Below are 26,508 nucleotides of genomic sequence, written 5' to 3' on the forward strand. Positions count from 1 at the left end.
TCTCGGAATAAGGCATCATCATAAGATACCTAAAGCAAAGAAGCAGTGATACTATTTCAAATGACGTTTGTTTGATGCCTAAGATCTTTTCTATAGTATTCTATGCATTGGTGCATTGGTGTGGAATACAGTTTTCAGCTCTGGCTTTAGACCTAGTGGCCTTTATTTACAAAGTTTCCCTCCACAAAGAGCTCACTCTTGTATCACACGTAGCCAGGTTTCCCTCTTGACACTAGGGATGGGAACCATAATGTCACCTGTGCTGACGCTGAAGCGGTAGTAACCAGACCGTAAAGCGACGCAGATTTCTGTGCTTCGCTTCTCTGCCCCCTTGGCTCTGTTGCTGTGTCAACGCTACACGTGACGTTAGTTTTTCACCTGCATGGATGGAAGTGAACCTTTAAAATGCCAAACAGTCAAAACTTTGGCTGTACCTCACCTTAAAAGATGCAGACAACCGTCGTGCTTGAAGGTGATATTGTGCGAAGGAGGTAACGCCAGGAACTTGATTAAACACCCAAGGACGCATAGCATTTCTTTAAAAGCTTAGAAATGTACCATCTTTGATGGCATGAAGACCCCACGCCACTGTTTTTATTATAATTATGACAGTTTGTTGTGAATTTTGTTTTATATTGTTTCATTTATTACTCAGTCGTATTGTAATGTTGTATTTATAGTATTTATATGAATATTCTGTTCAACTTGTACGCCACAAAACGCCTTAAAAATAAAAAAAAAAAAAGGTCAAAGTTTGTATGTTTTCTGTTTCTTTAAGCACCATTTCAAAAATACTGGTTTGGCATCAATATATCGGATAAAACCTTAACAATAGCCTTTCTTGACACTATACAGGTTAGAGAACATTTAGTCCATCAGAGTCCTGCAGTCCAGCTTGTTCTAATCTGTCCAGATGGTCAGGTGTCCCTTAATGACCTTCCACACGGTGACTTTTGTAGATCATAAACAGTTCACATTGTTCAGCTTCTCAAAGCACATCTGTCAAACGCTGAAGCCTGTCCACATCCTTTGTGCGGGGGGTGAGTGAATGTCGTGTAGTTGTGTGTGAAAGTAAACACTCCTCACGTGGAACGGTTCCTTTACTCCAAACGTCCCCGGTCCGTTCTAACCCGAGCAATCTGTGATAGATGAGGACTGTGTCAACACGGGCCTCGACATGAGAAATTAGGTCGGACAAGAAGAAGGCTTGAAGTTCGCTCTTTCAGTGGCGATGTGATTTATGTGTGCGTGTCACTTTGTAAACACAGCCCCAGCGTTTCAGCACGTAAATATTTCCTCATTCCCGCGATATCGAAGGAACGGCACTCTACCTTTGAGCTGTCCCACCTGCTTGCGAGGTCACAGCCAAGACACACATAAACACATTCACGCCCACACCCACACAGCGGACCTGTCTTCACACACACACACACACACACACACACACACACACATACGTCATGACACACATGCGTGCACAATTTACCAGCTACATTCCTGAGGCAGTGATGAGCCAGGATGAAGTTTAGGGGGAGCAGATGAGACATGTGGATACAGGCAGAGCTGCAGCTCTGAGCTAAAACGACACCGCATGGGTGTGACTGCGCTACCTGCTAAAGTAGCATCTGTAATAACTTTAAGTTATTGGTGGTGAATTGTTCTGTCAGAATCAGAATCAGAACACTTTATTAATCCTTCAAGGAAACTGTTTTTTTTGCTGTTGCTCCCATAAAATCCCAGTTGCAAGGAGGCAGAGTCAGATAGATAGATAGATATGAGGTGCATTAAAGAAAACAAAATATTGCACAAGATATTCAAAACTTGCAGGGGTAAAATGGTTACAGATAAATTATAACAGAGCATGAAGTGCTAGGAGTGGCCAACACTCAGCGAGAGGAGTTATTAAGTTTGATGGCCACAGTGTGTCGTGGAGTGGGTGAGAGGAGTTGTCCAGTACAGACCCCTCCATGGCCTACATCACTGTTACATCACTGCAGTAGCTGGAGGCAAAACAGAGGGAAGCTAGAGGCGAACACTGTCGCTGTCAGCTGGGAAAATGTCATCTTGCTGTATTGTATTTTTGTGTGCCAAAACTGAAAAACCCAAAACACTAACTAACGTTGTTTACCAGGGACACATGCACCACAACCAGCAACTCAAAAGGCTCAAAATGATGCAACGACTGCCACGTTTTCTTTGCAAAGCTATTACCTTAAATTATGTTTAATCCTTCAAACACTGTTGGAGGATGAAGGACCAGTGGCTGTGCCAAAATAAATTGTCGTAGTAATAATAAAACTATGCCTATTTCTCTCCTTAAATTAATAACAATACTGTGGGTAGCACCAACCAACTACACTATGTGTTTAAAAAAAATATAGTACTACATATGGGGAAGTGTATATACCCCAGCCAAACACTGTCACTGTCACTGTCAACTGTGAAAATTACGTCTTTCTGTATTTTTTGTGCTGAAACTGAAAAATCAAAAACACTAACTTGAAGTTTTATCACGTACCAGCCACTGCTATTGGTTTGGCTTTGGCGTTTGAAAGAAAGGATTAGAGCGAGACAATCATCAACAGTCACACTTCTTATCAGATAAGATTAATATGTAATGCATCACCAGTTTCAGCCTCGATAACGATATGGGTTAGAACAATTGTGACTGAAATTATGTAAGTAAATCATTATTTGGGGGATTCTTGTTACATGTTAATGCTAATGCTAACTGCTAGCTAATGCGACGTATTTCAAGGGTGTCCCGGTTGAAGTTGCTTTGCTAGGTTACCCTGCATAATGGTTCTGCTTCACTTCACTTTATAAAGGCAGCCCCACTGTGTTTGCATGGACAAAATGCATTGTTCAATTTCTTCTCCTGCAAATCTTGCACATGCCCAGTCAAGACATTGTTTTAGGCGATTTGGCAAATTATGTTAAGTTAACCATTATTTGGGAATTCTTGTACATATTAATGCTAATGCTAACTGCTATGCTAGCTAATGCAATGTCAGTTTTGTGTTTCAGGTTGTGTCCGAGCGGAAGTTGCATTTACTACATTACCCTCCACAGTGGTTCCACTTACTTCTTGTAATATCTTTGTTGGAGAGACTTCACTTGATAAAGACAGACCACACATTGTCCCCTCTGTTTCCTCCTTTGGTCAAATCGTCCATCCAGTGAGTGAGAATGTAAGGGTCGGTGAATGTAGTCCCATTAGTCAGAGTCAACTTTTTAAAATAACATTAACGTTTCGAGGAGTGAGTGTATTTGTATATTCTCTAAAATATGTGTTTTCCTCGTCCATTCTTGCCAAAACAGTCCATTGATATATGCTAACCGGCATTTACAAGCTAGCATGTTTGAGATGTTTTGCCTCCAGCTAAGCCCCGCCCCTCAAAATACTTCACACCGTTTACAAACTGTGAAGGGGTCTATGGAGTCTTTATTGCAGTTTTGCGTCTTGCTCAGGGAATCTGTGTCACAAATCAACTAACAGGTAGTTCCTACATTCGACCACACTACCAGTAACGCTGCAACCAACATTTGTCTAAAATAAAATCCTCAGGAAGCTGAGGGTTTGTTGGTGTAATTATGACTCAAGAATGTGGGTGCTCTTTGCGGAGACCATGAGAGAAAAACAGAAACTGACCTCACTTAAAATGAATCAGCAACACTACGGAAGTATGTAAAGACACTAGTGGCTAGTGGGTGAGTCACCTGAACTTACATGAGCTCACATGGAGGAAACTTGAGATATTTTCATGAGTGGGTGAGAGGAGTTATCCAGGATGAAGTCTTTATTGTAATTTTGTTGTTCTACTGAGCATCAGCAACACAGTTAACTGGCCAAGGATCCCAGAAATTATAGTTACTCCATTTTATCTGGACGTATGTCATTTATTGCAAACTTATCTGGCATCCTCCAACTTGCCCAGGGTTAGTTTTAAATAGGTAATCTGTACACATAATATCAAATAGTTTCCATCACACTAGACCAGTAAGGCTGCAACCAACATTTGTCTTCGTTACCTATTTAGTGTTGCATGCCTAAAATGTCAAAATAAATAAATAAAATAAAATCTGCGTCTGGCTCACAGTTGGAAAGCAGGAAGAATCAAATTTGTCTTTGTCTCCTCATGAAAATGATTCTCTCTGTAGAGTATTGGTTACAGCTGCAGTGTACAATAGGGGGTAAATAATGGCCCCACAACAAACTGTTGCCCCCGGGGCCCTGTCTCACACATACACCAATGACATGAACCACTCAAACATTGACACATTCCCTCAAAGCACAGGTGTCAAACAGACGGTCTGCAGACCAAAAGCAGCCCACCAGTAAAATGTCACATTGCACGCAGAGTTTATGTTTTCAGTGCAGCACAGAAAACATTGAACAGTGTCTGATTAACCAGAAATCTTTACGTCATAAATAAGAAGCGCAACGCTGGCGCACTGTAGATGATGACAGCTGTGCACTCTCAAGCGTAAAACAAATCAAACAACAAAATTCGTCTTAGGCAAGTAAAGCATATTCATATTATAAATTAACCTCTAAAGCCAATAGGACCGACTCAGCTTTGCACATGAATCGTGTGATGGAAATTATGATTTTGGCCAAATGTTCTAAAATACTTGCAGCATTGCAGAATCTTTTGCGGCCAAGAAAGCATTTTTTCCTGGTTATTAAAATGCTAGAAAATAACTTTTATTCTCATTAACTAACAACAATGTACAATAAATCAATAAATCTGACTGGCAGCCATGTTTCTGCAACACCTGATCCAAAGTCATGATGTGTAATGTTAGAACTATTAATTCTAAAAGGAGACATGGGTTCTTTGGTAGCTTACATGAAAGAATATATAAAACATAACATAAGAATATAAAGGTGCATGAAGTGACTGCCCATTAATCAGAGTATAAATATGATTTTGTTGAAATGTTTTCTCGAGTGTCATTGCTATGCGGTGGGGGTTCCTAGTGTGGTTTAGGTGGATACTATACATCTAAATAACATTCACATGAATTGCATTGTCAAGATGGTCAGTGTCAGTGGTCATAATGTTATGCCTGATTGGTATAAATGAACGTATGCAGAGTAACTTACCTTTTGAATTATGCCCTAGACGCAAACACCAATGAACGTGTTACCTCATGAACACGTAAGGAATTTGTCCTCTTCATTGAAGATGTTATTTACAGATTCATACGTCCAGGCCCAGTCATCGTTCTTTTCCCCCAAACAGTAAACAATACAAATGAAAAAATCCCCAAACTTCCTGTGGACTTGTTTATGTCTTCTGGCTTAGCATACACACACAAATCAAGCCAAACCCCTGCATGATGTGCAGTGGCTGCCTCCAGCAATATATGCAACTAGTCCGAGCAGGTTTAATGTGGCCGGACGTCCGTGGATGTTTACTGTATCTCACTTTGAGCCACGGTGCTGGAGGCAGATGGATGTTTAGAAAGAAATTTTATCTGCACAGAATGGGAATGTGGCTTATTGAGCATGTGGCGCGCTGTTTACTCCAAACTCGTATGAATAAATAACCTCATGAAGTTTAAGAATCCCAACATTACAATTGTGGGTGAGCCGTAGGTAACCTTTAAAGTATTTATATCTCTTTAGTTTGGTACGTGCAGGAGCTGGGGTGCTCATTGGCCAAAGCTTTAGACCAGTGTTCCTGTCAGCCGTGCTACTGTGTGTATCATGTGTGGTTACAAACATGTGATAGGAGGTTGTGGACTTTTGCTGCTTATTATGTTGTTCTTTGATTCTTAGGAGTAAAGGGGGAGATTATAGACCCATTCACAGTTTGGAAACAGTGTGACGTTTATTGAGGGGCGGGGCTTAAGTGGAGGCAAAAGATCTCAAACACTATAGCTTGTAAACGCTTGTTAGCATATTTCAACTGATTGTTTCGTGAAGAACAGACGAGGAAAATGCATATTTTAGAGCATAGGCGTTCAACAGGGGGTGCGTGACCCCGAGGGTGTCCGAGGAGTTACTGTAAGTTGAAAGATACACAAGTTAAAATTAATATTTTAACTTGTGTATTATTTGAATAACTTATTATTGAGTGCAACATGGTGATAATTATTTAGATCTATAAATAGCACTAGGCCAAGTTTAAAATAGAACACAAATAGTAGGTAGGGAGTCCCTACTTTATCTCTTCATCAGTTTGGGGTCCTTGGCCTGAAAAATGTTGAAGACCCTTGTTTTAGAGAATATACTAATACACTCACTTCCCAAGACTGAGTTATTTTAAAAAAAATTTACTCTGTCTGGTGGGACTATATATTCACTGACCCCTACACTCTTACTCTCTGGATGGATGATTTGACCAAAGGAGGACACAGACGGGACAAAGTCTGGTCTGTCTTTATCAAGTGAAGCCTCTCCAACAAAGATATTACAACAAGTAAGTGGAACCAATGTGGAGGGTAACGTAGTAAATGCAACTTCTGCTTGGACACCACTGAAACACAGAACTAACTAGCGGTTAGCATTAGCATTAATCAAGAATCCCCCAAATAATGATTATCTTAACGTAATTTCAATCACAATTAAGTCTAACCCATAATCCATGTTATCCAGGCTGAAACTGATGATGCATTACATATTAACTTATCTGGTGCTTTTTTGTTTTTGGTCCCCAAAAATGCATTTTCATGGTTGACAATGACAGTTTGTCTCAAGTCTCCCTCTGTTTTTTTTTTATATGACTTATTCTTCTTTCTGCTCCCTTTCATTCAGATATGGGAACATTTGTGCTTATATTGAATTGTATTGTTTTAATCAATGAATGAAATACAAAAATAACCTTAGATAAGTCTGGAGTAGCCTATACACTTTCCCACATGTGGTACTATTGTGTTTTCAACACACCAGTGTAGTTAAATGGTGCCACTCCTGGTATTTCTATTTATCTAAGCCTTTTTCAAAAAGAAATGTTTTGGTTTTCTTCTTTTTATATATATATATTCATGATAGGCAAACAAATAGGCATAGTTTTATTATTATCACGACAATTTATTTTGGCATGGCCACTGTGTTTGTGTTCCCTGCAAACAACGTGAGGTCATCTCATCATATTTTAAATAGAATTTTTCAAGATTCAAGATGTTTATTGTCACTAACAACACTAAATAAATAAAACACAAAATTGTACCATTTGAACTCACTGACACCAAATCCACCAAAGATGAGGCACCTGAGTCTTTAAACTGTTAGGTCCAAACATGGACTATTATTATTATACTATTATTATATTTCAAATAGAATCTAAAGAGGCAGTTACATGCAAATTGATGACCCTCTTGAAAGCCATCCCTCAGGATAACCTTCACCCACGTTTGCAGCTCATTTTTATCACTTTACTGCCCTCATTTGGCCGAGAGAAGGCACTACCATGACCAGTCGTGTGCTCTTCGTTCATTTAGCTGTCTAACAGTGTCACTCAACGTATTACAACACTGAATATGACAGAGCTGGTGTTTCTGCTTCACACTGTGTTTGAGTTTCATTGTGCTGTTTTCTGGAGCAGGTTTACAGTTTTGACACCTTTGTTACACATGACTCTAGTCTATAGTTTACTTACACTCATCAAGAGAGGCAGCTCTCCCCAATGTGACTTGTGATTTTTGTCTCCATTATATCAGTAATAGACACACAAACAGCAGACCCACGTTAATAATCTGTCCAGTCACCTCATGCCGTATATATCGGCTATAAAAAAATGGACTTAGATATTGTGCAGGGTACAGACCAAGATTAGCAAGTCACTGCATTATTACAGTTACACAATAATTACAGAACATTTATTACACAGCTGTTGATTCCAGTAGTTATTAAAGATTCATTGGCCTTCTCGTGTATTTGACATAGTTAATTTTCTTCTTGCCCTGATGCGACATCGCTCTGGAACACAGTGTGAAATCTGGACTCATCAGACCACGTGGCCTTTTTCCTTTGTTCCAGAGTCCAAACTTTATGCTCCCTGGCACAATGAAGCCCAATTTTGGTAGTTTAGTAGTTTCTGCTTCAACTTTTATTTTTGCCAGGCAATGTACATTAACCTACCTCTCTGTAATAGTTAATGCCATGTTATCCACATGAATAGACACTTTTAGCGTCTGACTATCATTGACGTTTATATTCTCCCATCTCTATTATTTTTTACATTTGTTCATATGCTAATTACATACATTTTGTTGCTCACACTACTTTCTATTTTACTTATTACTCATATTTTTGTCTTTCTTTTACTTGTGGTTCTTAAGAGTTTTTTCTTTCATTTACATAATTATTAATACTTTTCCTAATTTAAGTGGCCCCAAAATAATATATGTTATTATTCTTGAAAATAAAAGTGATAATAGTTATATAGTTATAGATAACTGTCCAGTTTGGAGGTTTAAATTGTTGGGGTCAAAATTGATGGCAAGGATAAAACATGTTAGTAAATGGGAAGAGTATGAATGTCAAGAAAAAAGTCGAAATACAATGTCGAGAAATAAAGTCGGCTCAAAAAACACAGCGTAATTCTCAGTATTAATATGGAAAGACGGTTCTTGAAGTGTTTGCTCATTTTCTTGTTTTCTCTTGGAGGGCTTTAATACTCTTCCTTACATACCTGACACATACACCTGGGGGAAAAAATGTATTATAATCATTTTTTGGAGGTTTAAAGCTGGGGCTAAATTGACCCCAGTGATTAAAAAGTGTTAGTAAAAGTGAAGGTAATAAGAGGGTTAAAAGTCTATGAAAGCCTAATAATAATTTTTCAGTCGTCAGAACGCGTGCCGTCATTCGGCTGGACTCGGCTCCACCCGGAGAGACTCGGAAATAGTGGGCGTGGTCGGCCTTATTGCGTCTCCGTCTCCACCGTCGTACAATCGGATGATCCCGGGTGGGCGGAGCCAAGTTTAAGGAAATGGTCCCGTTGGTAGGCGGCTGCTTCTGCTCCCAAGAAAACCGGCGACGAGCATCCATACCCGGCAGTTTCACGATTCTACATCTTCACTGCCTTCAAGCCACGGCTACCGAGCAAAATACACAAAATCCACAGTGACACTTGCCTGCTTACAAGCTGAGCGAACGACAGTACGCTGCAAAATTTCTAGAGATATCCGTGTCGGGGCTCGGAGATTAACGTTTAAGATAAACCTCTTTAGAATGGAGACGCAGATACATGTGCCCGTCGGGTCGCCGGTAATTAGGAAGATTCCCGTTTTCGTGGACGAACACAATGTGACGGAAGGAGCCATGAAGCTCATTAAAGAGCTGAGACCTGCGTGGGAGACGAGCCGTATCAAGACCAAGGTAACGTTAGCCGCTTGAAGCTAGCCGTGGAGAGTGGGCTAAGCTAGGCTAGGCTAAAGATTGACAGCTCTGCAGCATCACCAAGCAGTACCAGCCGGGAGGAGGGCCACGTTTTCTTTTAATTTACCAATTTTTATTGCTACATAGTCTCTTTATTCACTGACAAAGACGTTCAATTGCGTATATTGTCACATAACGTGTTGATTTTATTTAAGCCAGACTCTGATTCTGAGAGTTATAGTGGCAAACTAATACTAAATCAGTGGGATTGTAATCTAGATTTAGACTTTCATCATCCACAAGGGAAATTATTTGGTCACAGTAGCTCAGGTACACATAAAAGAAACACTCTTAAAAAACACTAGTAAAAAGAAAGATACAATAAGATTAATATATAAGTATTATCAAATATAAAATAGCCTAAGCAAAAAATGTACAGATTTATCTTAGGAGCAAATGTACAAAACTACTCTTCCTGTTACAGGCAGCCTTGTGTGCTCGATGTTAAACAGCAACACATTGGACCAAATCTGGAATAAAAAGGGCCAGTCATGCTGTCATCTTAGTGTCAGTGACCAGCTGGTGGTGACGTGATGGGTCTATACACGGTCATAGTTAATTGCGAGTTCAAGGAAGCAGACACACCTTATGCTGACGTTTTTTTACAGCTGTTTGTGCTCACGCTGCCTCTTGACATCCAGCCACGTCCCTCGGCTTCTGCCGTCACATGGACTGGATGTTAATAATAATCGAAACCATCAGCGGTGGAGGTGGCGTCTTGGGTCCTTTCCAGGGTGATAGTTTGGACTTCCACGCGGTTAACTATCTGCACCGCAGGTTTCAAACATACGGGGCAATTAAGTGGCCTGTAGCAACATGAAATCGCAAAGTCTACTCATTTTTACCAGTGAAAATAAATGACGTCCCTAATTTGTCCACAGCTTTAGTCAGAGAAGTGAACAGAACACAAAACTAAACAGAAATATATATATATTTTTAAGGATAGTTCATTAAATGTAAACATTCCCTTAATTCACTTGTTCTTCTTTGCATGAAAACAGATGGATTAAGTTGCAATTAATTTGTGGGGGCACTTGAATGGTGCCTGGTTCTCCTTCCTTAATAAACTAAAGTGTAGTGTGAGTTAAAAGCAAATTTAATTAATGAACTCAATTAAATCCCAGAGGGTGTAGTGGTGTTTGTGGGCTAACTCTGCCACCGCACTGATTGAATTTCCTTTCCAAGACTATGAATACACGGACGGAAATCTCATATTTGACTGAAGTCCTGAACCTCGTTGCTACAAGCCAGCTACGAAAAATCCCCAGTGATAATGTCCATGTTAAGGACAATATTAGGTTGTCATTCGACATTTAAAACAGGATTTGATGTAAAGATTTATATGGTCATTCATGAACCCAAAGTGATGGGCCTGAAACGAGTAGAGAGGAAATTAAATCAGAACTATATGCTTGTTGTCCCAGCAAAAATGCCTCAAAGGGTCTTTTTTTGTTTGGAGACATGATGTAAAGAGAGTCAGACGTCTGTTTTCAAGCTCCTGCTGCAAGTGAAGTTGTGTGTGTGGACTCACTGATGTTTTCTGTACATCCTCTTAACTTAGCAGGACATAGGAAACTCTCTCCGTTACACTATTATATCCGTGTGCTCTACTTGTTCAGTCTTTTATGGGAAAGCTGTACGGTGTCAGTGTAAAGCTCTGATGCTTTTGGATGCATAGTGATATGTCAGTCGTGTCATTAAAGGTACATTCTGCCCAAAAAGGTGGTTGGTGAGAAACAGATATTCGAGTTGAGGATCTTCTACTAAATAAACTCTAGGTAGTATTTTCCTTTCCGTTAGCTTCTCACTTTTAGGTACCGTTATTGATCTAATCTAATCTGTTGCTGGTTGTAACAGCTAATTAACTTGCTTAGAAGCACTAATTATTTACTTTAGTTACTGTGATACACTGGGCTGGACATTCAGCCTGACTATCGTCTGATTAAAACGCTCTGTTCAGACGTGTCTGTGCTCTGACGATCGGACTCTGTGTCTCCTTAACACTAGTATTTATAGAGCACAGTCTCAACAAAGAAAACACGGATGCACCGAAAATAGTTTGTAACGCTTTTATTTTCTGTTCGTAAGCTATTTCTAGGCTCCTTAGTGTAACACGCTAACCTTGCTCTGTGCAGCCGCATGTCTTCATTTTGTGCATAAAGAGGCGGAGCATTAAAAAGCTGGGTGATTGAAAAGCTCACCTGATTGCTAATATATTATTGCATATGTTGTGCATCCCTACCACAAGTATTACTCTCCCTCAGACTTATCTTTCGACTGTAATTCCTCCCGTTTCCATGTAACGATGCTGTTGGATATTTTTGAGTTTCGACCACTTTGGACCCAACTGAATCAGCCAAATGTTTGTGTAATGTGCATTTCACCACGGATGTATTGTTAAGCAGTCCCTTTGCAGGGATAGAGAAAATGCATAATTGATTCCCGGCGCGTGGATCAAGTGACTGATGTGTCATAGCCAGGTCAGACTATTCGGAGCGGCTCCGGCGGTGGGACACGATAACACCATTCACCGCCTTCGCTCTCTCGCAGGCTCAATTTGAACACAGCTGCTGCAGCCGTGTATTTACATCCCGCTGGCTAATCCCTCTCTGGATCTGATAGCCCACGCACTCACACACACCTGCAGCTGAGGACATCACATTGTTTACTTCACCCCCCCCCCCCCCCCCGAGCCTTTTCTCTCTGACCACCACCCAGACAGAACTCAGAGGTACATCTCCACGACCACCAGCGCAGCCTGATCAGGAAAGTGTGCGATTAAAGTGAAAAAAACCACAGCTGCACCATTGTTCTGATGGGACTTTGAAGCTCTAAATGCGGCGAGGAAGGAGCGCGGCAGCAGCAGCGGCAGCTGTTGACAGAAACACCTGATTTGCCCTGCCACCTGGACAGGAAGACTTTTACTGTAAATACACACTGTCCATTTCCAAAACATCCTCCACACGCCCGCCGAGTTCCTGAAAACATCAGAATGTGCCAACCTCAACAGAGCCGTGTCCTATTACAACTTTCTCATGCTCAAGATGAATTGATTAATATCTGCCACGGGAAGCCTCCTTCAGGCCGCGCGGTCAGAACCGGCCGGTGTAGACTTGCACACACCGGGGGGGGGGGAAAGTAAAACCCTTGTCTGGATCCAAGCTTATCGCTGCGTATCGACGTATTGATCGTCGGTCTTAGCGGCGTATTGTGCAGGCGGGCGGGATGGATCAGTCATGTGGTAGCAAAAGGCGTGTTTGCCTGTGTACGTGCGGTCGTAACGGGGATGCCTGCGTGCCCATCTTTGTGGTTCGCCATGTGTGGAATGCCAGATATGCGTGAGTGAGCGTCTGTGCTGGGGTGGACGTAGGCAGTGTGTATGTTGTTATTGTGTTCTCAGCAGGCGGGACCAGCCCACCGGTTTCCATTGGAAAGATGCCGTCATTCAGATATCGAGATCCGAGGCTTTTTTTTTTGCTTATTCATCAATTTGGATGAAGCGTTAGAGTTAACCTGTTTATAACACCATCCTGCAAGAGTCATTGGACCATGGGATGCAGGAAGTAGCCATATAGTCAGTTTGATGGAAGATATACAGGGAGGGACGTAAGTATTTAACATGTCAATGTTTTCTACACTTAAACACAGTTGACAGTATCCCAGCTGTCATTGGGTGAGTGGCAGAATACGGCCAATTTAGAATCACCAATTAACCTAACGAGCATGTCTTGGGAGAATGGGAGGAAGCCGGAGACAACCCACGCAGACACAAGGAAAATATGCAAACTCCACTTGAACCCTGGCAGAAAAGCCACATTCGGATGATGTATTCGAACCTTCTCGCTGTGATGAATCAGTGCTAACCACCACAACACGGTTAGTCCAAACTGTCTCAAGACACTTTGCTGAACCTTGAGCCTGAAACCCCCAGAGGAAGCACCACGCAACAGTGGCAAGAACAAGCCTCCCTAGTACCAGGAAGAAACCATGAGCAGAACTCTGTAATGTGAGAGGACCCATCTGCTCGAAGTCGACAGAAAACCTAGAGAGGCAGAGTGAGAGGAACGATTCAGACGCACATTTATTTTTATGATTGATCTTTGTGAACTGTGAAAGTTAATATCAATTGTCAGAATGTCTTATGAATTGCTTCATTGTAAGATATTATTGTGTAGAATATTAAAATGGTCATGTAGCGTCTATGCTAGTCCGAGTCTACTCCACCCATGTCAGTTTTGCGGGGAAAAGTTGGTCTGAAGTTGATCCACAGGCAACTGATGATGTTCTGGCAAAGATTTGCCGGGTTAATTGAATAGTTTGTTTGGGCTTCATGTCGTTATGGTGTCGTAACAGTGACAAAGTCATAGACGTCACCTGAACACTGAATTTGTTGACAACAAAATGCCTGTGATTGGTTGAAGACTGATCCAGTTGCATGCAGAGGTATTGTTTTTCTGCATTGGTTGTAACAAACCCCATAACACCAGGCATCATTTCTAAATCATCTAAATAAATGAACAGACACTTGCATTTATAAGGAGGTTCCTATCAAACCTGTAAGAATGTACAAACAACCATCTACCAGCTGAGATGTGTACTAGGTTATGGCTCCCAAATGTACTTGTCATTTTTATACGTTGTGTTATTTAAAAACCGATATGTCTGTTGTGTTAAACATAGAGTACAGTAACAGTAGATGGTAGTTACTGTTGTCAGTTTCAGCTTTTTTAGTAGAAGCTTACCAATACTTTGAGTATTGGTTGTCAGTTGATTTAACCTGCATGGCCACTTTTTAATACCTTCTTTAATCGTACGTGATATGCAAACATCATATTTCCTGCTTCCTCGTGAAGTTACTAATTGCTAAACATGCATGAGCAGATAACGACGCGCATCACACGAGATCTTTCATCATGAAACATACTTCATAGCTTCATAGTAATATGATAACAATTGTGTTAAATAGTTTTGCAATAGTTTCAACTTGACTGTCAAGTTGGGACTCGTGAGAGTAGTTTACTCCATTACGAGCGTGTGTCATGGCAGGATGTAACAGACATGCATGAGTTACTCAGAGGTGTAAAAAAAAAATGTCATGCAGCTAGTTTGATAAAACAACTGCTTTGTCATATCCAGGTTATTTCAAATTATTAGCACATTCGTCAATGACTGAATGTGTAAAATAAGTTGCTTATTTAAAAAACATGACGTTCCTCTGTGTCCTTTTTGCACCAAAGGAATGTAAAGTTGCTCAGCACTGAGCTGAGTATCTTTGGGCTGAAGGCTGATGTGATACTGATTCAGTATCACGTTCAAGCTTTTGCGATGTGACACATTCGTCTCGTGGCGTCTGCAGTGTTGATGCTGACTCAAGGTGAACCGATAGCTCTGTGAAACGACCAAACAAAACACTGGAACCACCACGGTGCCGTAGCGCTAGATGTTCTCTCAGAGCGGCTACATGATGCCTTTTCCTCCTCTTCCAGCTCTTCACCGATGGAACCACCAACAAGTTAGTGGGCTGCTACGTGGACGACAGTCCAGAGGACGTGGTCCTGGTCCGAGTGTACGGGAACAAGACGGAGCTCATTGTGGACAGAGACAATGAGCTCAAAAGCTTTCAGGTAGCGTTAGTTTTTTTTACGAATTTGACACATTTTGGTGCTTCACAATTGTTCGTCCCATCCATTTCTCATGTTTTTTCATGTCTCCTCCAGGTGCTACACGCTAACGGTTGCGCCCCTCGTCTCTACTGCACCTTTCAAAACGGCATCTGCTATGAGTTCATGCAGGGAGACGCTCTCGGGACGCAGGACGTCAGGGATCCTTCTCTACTCAGGTTAGGACGTTGGGGACAGAGTCGGGGCAGCTCGGGATTATTACAGACTTAGCTTAGAGGGGTGAAATTATAACAGTGTGCCCATTAACGTGATGATTGGCACACGTGTTTTCCCAAAGCAGAAAACGCCTCGTCATCATGTAGGAAAAATGCAAATGAAGTAAACCCACGTTAGTCAAATGGTATCTGCAGTTATCCACAACAACAAACCAAAACAATCTAATACTTTATCTGGTGACTCAGTGTCCACGGTACTTGTTGTAATGTTTGGTGTCTCCTTTGTGGAAATCACTGTTCAGTGCTGGATTATGTATTTGCTGGGTTTAAGTCAACTGCACAAGAGATTATTTGTCCTTATCTAACATATAACAGATATCTTGACCCTGTAGCAGGACACTCTTGTCACTTCTTCATCTTCAGGATTATAACTCGCATGTTATCACTTCAGTCGTGATGGATAACCTTGTTCTTTCTTTCCTTCCGCAGGATGATTGCTAGGGAAATGGCTCGCATCCACGCCATCCACGCACACAACGGCTGCATCCCCAAACCCAACCTCTGGATCAAGATGCGGAAATACTTCTCCCTGGTAGCCACGGAGTTCACCGAGCAAGCCTCCAATGTCAGGTGAGTCCTTTTTTTTTTTTTTTTCTCCTCGGCTTTCATCTTGTTGTCCAGGCTCCTGCGACGCCGCTCTACACACGGTGTGATAGCGATGCAAATAGTTGCTGAAGTGCAGCTTCATTTCCCTGTAACACTAGTACCGAGAACAGGGGACATTTGCATGGACATCAGCGGAGAGAGCTCAGTGAAAAAGAAGATGATTGCATTAGGAAAAAAAAAAAAAGCATAGTTGTTTGCTTAAAAAGTGTCAAAGGTGAGAATTTAATATGAGCAAACATAAAATAAGACTCTATTTTTAGGAGTCACGGACAAACATGACCCACATAATTAATTGTGCACTTAATTAAGGAAATAATGAACCTGGAAAATCCAGGCTAAACCAGCAGAAGTGATAAATATACACCTGAAATTTCTCATTGACTGACGCACACCTACAGTCAGCAGAACTGGAAATGAATCTCTAGGAAAGAGGGAGGCTGACAGTGCGGAGGTGTCCACGTCCACCTGTGGATCTGTTTTAAAAGTCGACCCTTTCATAACCCGGCCAGCTGCCCGGCCACAGCTGATACCTTTGTCCTGATGGCTATTAGATTATGTCCAACATGTGGCTTATATAACAGTAACAATAACAGCCGCCTGGATTAGGGAGTCTGAGGCATGCAGCGGCCAGCAGATGTTTGCTCAGCTCTGTGTATCAGGTCACTTTACTGTCTTCCATGGTAACACAGATGGCTGAGGTGTCCTCGTCCTGGACAGCACAAACCGGTTTCCCTGCAGTTAGAGAGACACACGTCACCGGGGTATCTTTAAAGAAAAACTGTAGCGGTGACAAAATTTCATCAGAAGACGGTGTGGGAGAAGGCACCAAACCAGAAAGACGTTTCCGAGGAGAGGGCGTGTCTTGTGTTTGTGTGTTTGATGCAGCCTTCCAGCCCTGTTTTCTCCCATCTCCTGCTATAAGGCCGACTGCAGCTTAAGCCCCATAAGCCCATTACCGTTAGCGCAGGGGTCTCTACTCAGCACTCAGGACTTGGTTGGCTGAGGCACTAACCCGGTGGCTTAACTCTTTTTTCCACCAGCCAATAATACCACCTTTCAACTGCTTTCAGGCAGCGTCTGCTGTTGATGTGATTGGGTTACAGGGCGTCGTCCGGTCCAGGCAGAACACTTATATATATCAATATCAATTTTGAGTTTTTTTGCTATTTTTCTTCATTAACATGTCATTTATCAATCTAGTTTAAAAAGAAAAGTCTAAATGCTCATTTATGTGTTCTTTTCACTACACTTTGTCTTGTTTGTGCCTCTAATTAACTCGTAAATTGACTTATAAACTCAGCTTTCTGAGCCGTCTCGTAGCTCTGTGACCCTCATCTCTACCCTGGCGTATGAGCTACTGTTGTGAAGCTCCTTTTCTCCTGCAGAAGTCTGTCGGGCCAAAATACAGTCACATCCTTTGTACTGGCAATTAATCGTGAAAGTAGAAAGGCAGATCTGAAGCTAAACTTGAACTCTCGTTGGTTGGTGTCGATTTCTGACAACGTGATAAGTTCAAACGTGTCACGTGACCGGATATTCTACCGGTCTGGGTTTATCTGCGAGGGGCATTTAAAAATGCTTCTTCTCTAAGAAGAAAATTACAGCTCAAATTAGTAAGAAAAGTCAAAGAAAAGACACAGATAGAGAGGAGAGGGGAAGTCAGACTCATCTGAGTTCAAATTGTGTTTGGTAAAAGGAGACGAAGGTGGAGACGATCAGCAATGGATCAACATTCATGTTTCACACTTGAATGAACTCATTGAAAATTTAATCTTATATTTGCAATAGATTTGGTTTTGGTACATAGTGGTTTACAATAAAGAAATATACATGATTCTGTAATGTTAAGGCCGTTTTCTCAAAATGAGTTTTTCTGCTACTCTGAGCCAGAAATCTCCACTTCAGTATCACTTACACAAACAAAACTTTCCAGATTTGTTCCTAACTACATTCTGCAGGTATTTACAGAGGGGATTTTTTTATAGCTTTTATCATTCAGAGCCTGATTTATAGAACATTTTACTCCAAAAAAAACAAATTTGAACCTGACTTTAGTCATTATTAAGATTTCTGTTTCAGAAATTTATGCAAATTAGTGCATATTTAAGTAAGTGATACTTAATTTGTATATTTAAATATACATTCACAGAAAACCTGTAATACAAAAAAAATATTGTATTTTTTGTAAGTGATCAACTGGAGAAGGTTCATGGTGATATCTGTTAGTTAAAAGTTTTACCCTGTAGTGTCTCGTGTTAAAATTGAGTCCACATTTCCTGCGGAGACGTAGCGGTGTATCCATGGAGGGTCCACTGAGGACAGGTTTCTCTGCAGCCGTTCCCAGGAGCCGTCTGGCCGGAGCCCCACTGAGCCTGTGTGTTGCCTGAGCATGTCGATCCACGTTGTTTTTACTTCACACACGTCTCCACGCCGCAGTGATGCCACAACACAGAAAAGTAGTTTAGTTTGCTCGGTAACAGTTAGCGAGACTTTCCCTTCCCGTACATATGGGCGCCTGTTGTGTTCGCTGACGCAAAGAGAGAGTGTGTGTGTGTGAGAGAGAGAGAGAGAGAGGTGATTTTTACATTTCTTCTCCCCGTCCAGAATCCAGCAGGAGGTTCCCAGCAAAGCGGTTCTGGAGCAGGAGATGGTGTGGATGAAGGAGCATCTCTCCACGCTGGGCTCACCTGTCGTGCTCTGTCACAACGACCTGCTCTGCAAGAACATCATCCACAACAGCAAAGAGGGTAGGACGCTTCACTCCCTGCACTGCTTCCGCCCAGTAAATGATTGACAGCTGCAGAAACACATGCATGATTGTGAAGCTAATTATAGAGTTTCATAGATAAACCCAGAATCTGAACATACTGACGATGAAACAGTGTCAGAGTTTCCGTTCTCTTTATATTTTTCAATGTACATTTATCTTGGATTGGATTCAACCTGCACGATTATGGCCAGAGTGACAATCACGATTATGTTGATCAATATTATAATCACTGTTATTCATCATGTTAAAGAAAACATTGTATTTTTTCAGCAGTTAGAACGTCTGAGATTCTGGTTTAGTTTTTCTTCACACCTGTGCCGCCCCTGACTTGAACTCGATCAGCTGACTTCCCCAGAAATTTGCAGCTTGACTTTCAACGTTCTGCTTACTAGTGTTGAATCAGTAACAGACTTTAATCCTCAGGTTTTAATGCAGTTATCGCTGTTCTGTTTTTGTCTCGCAGGTCACGTCCGCTTCATCGACTACGAATACTCCAGCTACAACTACCAGGCCTTCGACATCGGCAACCACTTCAATGAGTTTGCAGGTTTGTCCGAACCGCACCACAAGCGATTTTTGCATGTGACGGTAAATATTAAATCAATGCATATTTACGCGTAACATGCTGTGCAACCAGGCATGGCTGAGCTGGACTACGGACTGTACCCGAGCCGGGAGATGCAGATGGACTGGCTCAGAGTGTACCTGCAGGCGTACAAACTCTTCACCAAGAAAACAGAGGAGGTCAGCGAGCGGGAGCTGGAGACGCTTTATGTGCAGGTCAACAAGTTTGCTCTGGTGAGGAGAAAAGAAGAAAAAGAAGCTCGCACACTTCGTTCTATCTGTTACACCCCGCGTCTCGTGTTACTTGTCCTCATCACATGTCTAATTTGTGTCCCTCAAGGCTTCTCACTTCTTTTGGGGCTTCTGGGCACTCATCCAGGCCAAATACTCCTCCATCGACTTCGACTTCCTCGGGTACGTTGGTGTGTGTGTGTCTGTGTGTGAGAAAGAGTTGGCGCTGTGTGTGGTGACCCCATACCCCCACTCCAGTTGTGTATGATGTTACTTGAGTAACGGGTCAAAGTGTGTGTATGAAAAGGATCTATCAGCATGGGTTAATCAGAGTATTATGAAAGACTGAAACCAGGAACCCAGAAAGCCAACATGTCTCTCATTCCCATTGTGAGCTTCCATATAAGAGCCTCACCTCACACCTGTAACACACAGAGATGCTGGGTTTGCCTCCCCTAGTGTTTCACAGCAAGAAACTAGACCTAAGCAGAGTCGTGGACTGCACCCCCTCGCTGAGTGAAACGGCTAACGTCCTCCTAAAATGAGACATTTAAGTTGGAATGGAAATCGTTTTCTTCTTAAACTTATTAAAAGTTTAAAGACTAGAACTAATAGTTTCTAGTCTACAAAGTGAGGGTCACATGACAAAAGTGGTTAGGGAAGTTAGTACTTTTGCTATGAAGCTAATCTGCTTCTGCTAGCGTGTTTATTTCAAGTTGTTTTTATTAAATTTCCAATAAAATGTAATGAGAGAAAAAGAAAACGTGGAGAAAATAAGAAAAACAAACAAGTAAAACTGAACTTAAGGAGCCAAGAGACACAGTTGTATGAGACATGGATACAATATCCTGTGTGAACTGGACATTATCTTTACAAACATAGATACAAACCTCATATAAATAATAGTGATCGACCGATATGGATTATTTAGGGTCGATACCAATACTGATTTTTTAATACTCATCATGCTGCCGATATTTCTGAGCCAATATTTGGAGCTGACACTGCTTTTTCTCCACTTACATGATAAAAATGAAACAAATGTTACAAGTTAAACATAAACATTTATTGAACTCAAAGAATATTTAGGGCTGCCTGTGGATGTGCCTGTCTGTAAATCTTGCCAGGCAAAAAAAATACATACACACACACACATATATATATATATATATGTACATATAAATAAATGTATCTGCGAACACACTACCAGTAAAAAACACAAATATCAGCCTGATATGTTGATTTCTAACATATACATACACTTTTCTTGCTTCGGTTCATTAGCAGTATCCAACCCGTGTACAAACTCATGCATAAAATTCATCTGCTAAATGAAGTAGATTTGCAGGAATAGAGAAATTAGAGGCCGATAAACAAGCTTGTTCTCTTTCTTTATAAATCCAGTCAGTTTTTACGTTTTTGGTGCACGTTGCCAAGTATTGTTACAATAATATTTTAATTGCCTGACACAATGTAACATATTATATTAGCACCAGTACTAACTAGCGAGTTTGTTAAACAGATTGAATAGTGCAGACATTTTCAGTTTTTAGCTAGCAGACAGAAGTGATGAGAAAACACTTTGAATTAAAAAGTCAACGGGGAACAGTGACGAGTTTTCCTGATGTTTTCCTGATGTGGGCGGGGCTTAATTGTGCTCCATCTCTATTTGGGCTCGTTGGAAATAGCGTGAGGTCATAGGACACACACTGAACCAGATCCTTCTAAAAATGTTTGGTCAGTTGAGTAAAAGGGAAAACCACATCCATAGCATCAGTGTAGTTTGTGTTTTCATTTCTCTAGCGTCACCGATTTCATGCCCTTGTTTCTTGCAGGTATGCTGTGCTACGCTTCAACCAGTACTTTAAGACCAAACCTGCACTGATGGCCCTGCAGATCCCAGAATGAGAGGGACGGCGGAGAGGAAGACGGGATGCAGGGTGTCTCAGACGTCCCTGTGGGGTGTGGACTCTCTTCTGTACCAGCTGTCGATGGACCACAGCTGGGTCTACCTGCCATCCTCTTTTCTGCAAGAAGCGCAATTACCGTTTTATTCCTCCGAACCCAGCTCCTCGTCCGTCACGACTCCAGCTCCAGAATTACAAATCTTCCATCTGTGTGAATGTGCGCGTGTGTGATTTACCGCGACGAACCCCGAACAGCGTCTCGCTTTTTCCCTCTTTGGGCAGCTGAACCAGACGTAGTGAGAACAGCAGTGTGTGTGTGTGTAGGTAGGGTAGAGGTCACTGGCTTAAAACCTGCTTTATCATCTGTCGCACTGGCGCCAAAATGTTCCAGAACGCTGGTAATGAAGGTCAGTAGAGGGGACGAGACTGTTCAGGGCGGTTTGACGGCGCCGCTGACGGATAGTTTGTCTAATTTTTTCTGTGTATATCTAACGGGACGAGCCCGTCGCCTCCTTCAGGGGCTTTTTTTTTTTTTTTTTGCCTGGCGTTATGTGTTTGGCGAATGGAGCGACACCGTTTCGCCTTCTCTCCCCCGATGTTTTAATACTTTAAAGTCTATGTTTTACCCGCCCGTTTTCTCCGTCTTTGGTGCTACCTGCTCGTAGCTGCAGCCTCTTTTTGCACTGAACTTCCCAGAGATCAGAGCCGAACACGCATCACTTTACCCCCCTCACCCCTTCACCCGGCTCTCCTCTCTGTTGAGCTTCTGTCGGTACCTCTGATAATTAACCGCTGCTTCTGCCGCTGCTACTTTTCTGTTGTGCAAGGCCCCCCCCCCCCTCCCTGGAAAGAAGGTGCGAGTGTGAAAAATGGCTTTAGGTTGAATCACTATTGTGTTGTAGCAATCGGTGACAGAGAGAAGCTAAATGTGCATTTATTTATATGTGTGAAGAAACTGTGGATTATTACACATCTCAGGTTTAACAACTCTTGGGTTTGGATCGCTAAGTTGGAAAGCGGTGTCGCGGGAGGAGCGGGGAAGTAAATGGTTAATAAGAGGGGTGTAAATGTGACACTAATCTCTGTGTGCATTTCTGTCCTCGCGCCCGCTTTTTCCACCTTCTTGACTTTTATGGTTGCGCCGGATTCGCTTCGTCAAAGCTTCCATTTAAACTTTCCAGACCTTCTGGAAAATCACGACCTCCGTCACCCTTCTGTGCCAGCTGCTCCCGTCCTCCTGCTCCCGTCCTCCCCCCCCCCCCGCGCTGTTGTGCCCCCTTGTGTCGGCTCCCTCCTCACCGTTTCCATCCGCGATCTGTTTCCCTCACACCTGCATCACGAAACCATCTCCACATCCCGGCCTCCTCTCGGCTCCGCGTTCGTAATCCGTTCACATTCCAGATCCAGAGCCAGATTGTGTTGCGTAATCAGATGTTACGTAAGTTTTATCTGGGGTCAAATCAAGTGTAGCTTTTTAAAACGAGGGAGGAATGGGATATTTTTCGGGCTGTGTGACTGTCGTGCTCTTACGTTCATGGTAAAAGGTGACTTCTGGCCCTTTATCAGGAGAACACTTCCTCCTCCGGCTCTGACTGCGCGTAGAAAGCCGCATCCTTAACGCCACGTTTTTGTGTTTTGTGCGAATTTCCCCGCACAAAACGAAACCTGGTCAGCTCATGCAGACACCTCTAGCCGTAACGTAGCACAGCAAGATGCAAAATCACGTTTTTATGTAGTAATTTGCATGTTAATACACTACAGATTCACCACTGCATCGCACATCTTGACTGGACGTCACGGCCCCTCGCTCACAGCCTCGTTCCTTTTTTTTTTTTCCTTTTATCTTCATCAAAGACCTTTTGACTTGTCACAGAAAAAATAAAGTACAGGTTAATAAAGGCTGCTGGGACACTTAATGGAGCTGAGCCATCAATAATACACCTGTGCCTCTAATCCTGTCACAAGTCAAAATGTCTGACTCAGTGGCCGTGAAACATGTTTCTGAATGAAAGTTGCCCACAAACAGAGCGGAACGGGACGAATTTTGTAGAAATATCGGAAAAGCAGATGATCTTCTCATGAACAACCAGCGTTTATCTGGAGGAAACATTTGAAGACATTTGTATGTAAGACAGTGAACAGTCCCTTGAGTAGGATATAAATGAAGCTCATGTTAGTTCAAGAGCCTCATATCAGTAAATTCTGCATTTAATTTATGTTCCGTTCCACCCGACACGCTCAAGATTATTTAATTCCTCACAGGCCCAGACGGGGGAGACACTGAGCTCTGACCTTTGTCCTCCACTGCTGGTGTTGTGTAACCGACAGGTTTAATAATTCACCAGGTGAGCGGAGCCTCAGAGCTGCAGCACAGACGGAGATGTTAATGAGACATGTTTCTAGAAGGGTTGTATTTATGTCTGAATATATGTGAGTCAGAACTCAGTTGAAGGCAGTGTGACGCTGAATGAGTTTACTTCTTTAATGGCACGTATTTGGGAGCAAAAAAAAAAAAAGCTGTATTGTCTTAAAAAAAAAAAAAAGAAGCTTGAATCATCGCACATCACTGAATGGATTCGAGAATGATCAAGAGGTCCCCGTTTTTAGCGGACTAATAGAGTAATCTGCTTAGTAGATTTGCAGACAAAGGCCAAATTGGTGAACTTGCTGCTCGGATGCACAATCCTAAAGCCCTGCTAGGAATTCAGCCTGGATAAAAAAAAAAAGAGCACTTGCACCCCGTGAGCACTGAATACATTTCTCCATTCCCTTTAGCAGAGGGCCCTGATCCAAAGTGGAACTCTTCTGTTAGCACAGCTTTCTGCAGAAGAAGAAGAAGTGTGTGAAGTGTCATTGTCTCTAAACGATATCTGATACCGCAGCATAAACAGACGCTAAAGGCTGGAGATCGGTGTAGAGTCGACGACCTAAAAAAACACATTCCACACAGCCGAGGTCGTCCTAAAAAAACGCTGCGCTCGTTTCACAGCTGTTTGACCTTTTGGCCACCTTACCCACTGTGCTCTTTGGTGCTCAGCGTGCGGCGTCGCAGCGTCTTCGTGTGGCTGAAAATCGTTTTTGTGTTCTAAAAGGCACGTGACATTCTTCCGAACCGCGGAAACACTTCTGTCCGCGCAGGTTCTGTGAAGGAAAAGTTAACGTTTAAAAGCACAAAAGCACATGATCGGAACGTGTCCCTGTTCTGTGTGAACCTAAAGATGCGCCCGGAACTTTTTATCGTTCAACAACAAAGTCTCAACAAAATATTAGTAAGAAAAAAGTCTGTAGCTACACCAAACACATATCGCAGGATGTGGAGTGTTCAGCTTCCAATGCACAGTGGACACAAACGTTTTCTAAATTATTATGTTGAATAGATAGAATAATCCCACATGCATCACGACATTTGTCTAACTACAGTCTCCTAGGGTTAGGGTTAGTGTTGCCCTTCTCAGAATCACTAACATGAATTTTTACCTGCTTACCTAGAAACTCTTATTAATTAACATATTTACCTGAATTAACCTCTTGTCAAAAATGTTTTTAAGTGATAAAATGAGACCTATTAGATGTCGGGTACTTTACTGCGTTTCACCAAAACATTATCTTAAGGATTTGCACTATTGCACCACACTGACAATGAAGTGCGGCAAAAAGCAACAGCCGTTGTGTAGTCGGTGGATCACTCCGTGGGTAAGGTGTCAAAGAGCCAAGAAAGTCCTGCGAGTGTTCACTGGAAGCTGAAAGCTCCCGTTTCCTGTTTTTAAGACGGACTCTGCGTTTTATTTCGTGTCCTTTTTGTAGCGACCTCTCCGTGCCGGCCGTCGAAAACATTTAACTCTCACTGTGTCCGGCCTTTTTAGTGTTTTAAAGCCGTTTATTTATTGAAGGAGCCTAACGCCGCATTTCCCACTTTTCCTCTCGTTGTTTTCTAATCATACCAAAATGGCTAGTTTCAGTGTGCATTACAGTTAATTTGAGATTAACCGTTTTTGTGTGCGAATGTACTAACTTATGATACACTGTACAGGAAAAAAAAATATAATTTTTTTTCTTTCTTTGTATGCCGATATTTACTTTTTGTAAAAGCTTTGACTTGAAACCTAGAGCGCCGTGTAAAAGGGACGCAGCGTTTGGCTTGCAGATGTGACTTTGTACTCATCCACTGCTAAAAAAAAAGAGGTGGTGCCTCAGTGTGTGTGTATGTGTGTGCGCGCGCCTGGCGGAGACGGAGGATGTAAATACTGTAAGAAATACTGTGAAAAGCTTACTGTACAGTGATCCTTCACACCTCTGTAGGAGTGGCAAGAAGAATTATTTAACAGTTGTCAATAAATATTTCCATTAAAATGTATGGAACGATGCGCGGCCTCTGTTTTTTTTTTTTTCTGCCCTGCGACGCGCTACGAGTCGAGGAAATGACCCACGCGTGACTTGTGCTGACACTCCGGCTTCCTCCAGGGTTTGTTTGTGTCTGCCAGCTGACCCTGGGTGTCGACCCTGGACAAGGAGGAAGGAAGGAAGGAGAAAACTTCTGCTGTGGGACGTCCTGCCACAACACGCGGGCACGCACCACTACTAATATTACCACTACAGGCGTTAATGGCCAATCTTTTCCTTCCCACACTCACCATCACCTTGTTATATTTAATAGAATATATATAGAATGTATCCTTTTAACCTACTGAGATCCTGCGTCCTCATATGGGGACATTAGGTTTGTGGCTTATTCGGCTTCATTTCAATCTGTTGTGGTACCATGATAACGGGCATTTTAGCAAAATCTTTATTTTATTTTTATTTTTATGCTTTAAACTTCTCCATTTATACTTATTAACTGCTCTAGTTTGATACAACATACAAATTTAACAAATTCTACAGCGTCGCTAATAAGTGAGTACTCGTTTGAGGACATTGGGATTAAATGTCCTTATTTTTATTTTTTCCTAGGTCCTTGGAGAAATCAACAACACACAACAAATAAAAGCTCAGGTTTTAGAAGGTTAAACACATTGTACGCTGGTCATAACCTATAAAATAAAGACAGTGATCCCTGAAGTGTCCTGCAAAGCAACATTGCAACACAATTAAAACATAAAAAGGTTACATAATGTGGTCCAAACCAACACGAGAATCAAAA

At 42.0% G+C, this 26,508-nt stretch overlaps 1 protein-coding gene across 1 annotated transcript; it reads left to right on the forward strand.

Annotated features, from left to right (window-relative positions):
• The first annotated feature begins 8,923 nt into the window (after positions 1–8,923).
• etnk2 (ethanolamine kinase 2) lies at positions 8,924–25,722 on the forward strand. The gene is made up of 9 exons (XM_047583477.1): positions 8,924–9,334; positions 14,881–15,018; positions 15,112–15,233; positions 15,720–15,860; positions 18,501–18,643; positions 19,130–19,213; positions 19,304–19,464; positions 19,571–19,644; positions 21,297–25,722. Exons 1-9 carry the CDS (start codon positions 9,188–9,190, stop codon positions 21,367–21,369), a joined length of 1,083 nt encoding a protein of 360 aa, XP_047439433.1. The 5' UTR covers positions 8,924–9,187; the 3' UTR covers positions 21,370–25,722.
• Positions 25,723–26,508: the final 786 nt, after the last annotated feature.

The sequence above is a fragment of the Mugil cephalus genome, chromosome 4 (genome assembly GCF_022458985.1).
Source record: "Mugil cephalus isolate CIBA_MC_2020 chromosome 4, CIBA_Mcephalus_1.1, whole genome shotgun sequence".
Taxonomy (NCBI): domain Eukaryota; kingdom Metazoa; phylum Chordata; class Actinopteri; order Mugiliformes; family Mugilidae; genus Mugil; species Mugil cephalus.

What these genes read in the sequence shown, in the direction of transcription:
- etnk2 (XM_047583477.1), top strand. Translation starts at nt 9,188, where the DNA reads ATGGAGACGCAGATACATGTGCCCGTCGGGTCGCCGGTAATTAGGAAG. An exon ending in AGGGATCCTTCTCTACTCAG is followed by an intron (nt 15,234 to 15,719) that starts GTTAGGACGTTG and finishes TTCCTTCCGCAG; the next exon opens with GATGATTGCTAGGGAAATGG. An exon ending in GAGCAAGCCTCCAATGTCAG is followed by an intron (nt 15,861 to 18,500) that starts GTGAGTCCTTTT and finishes CTCCCCGTCCAG; the next exon opens with AATCCAGCAGGAGGTTCCCA.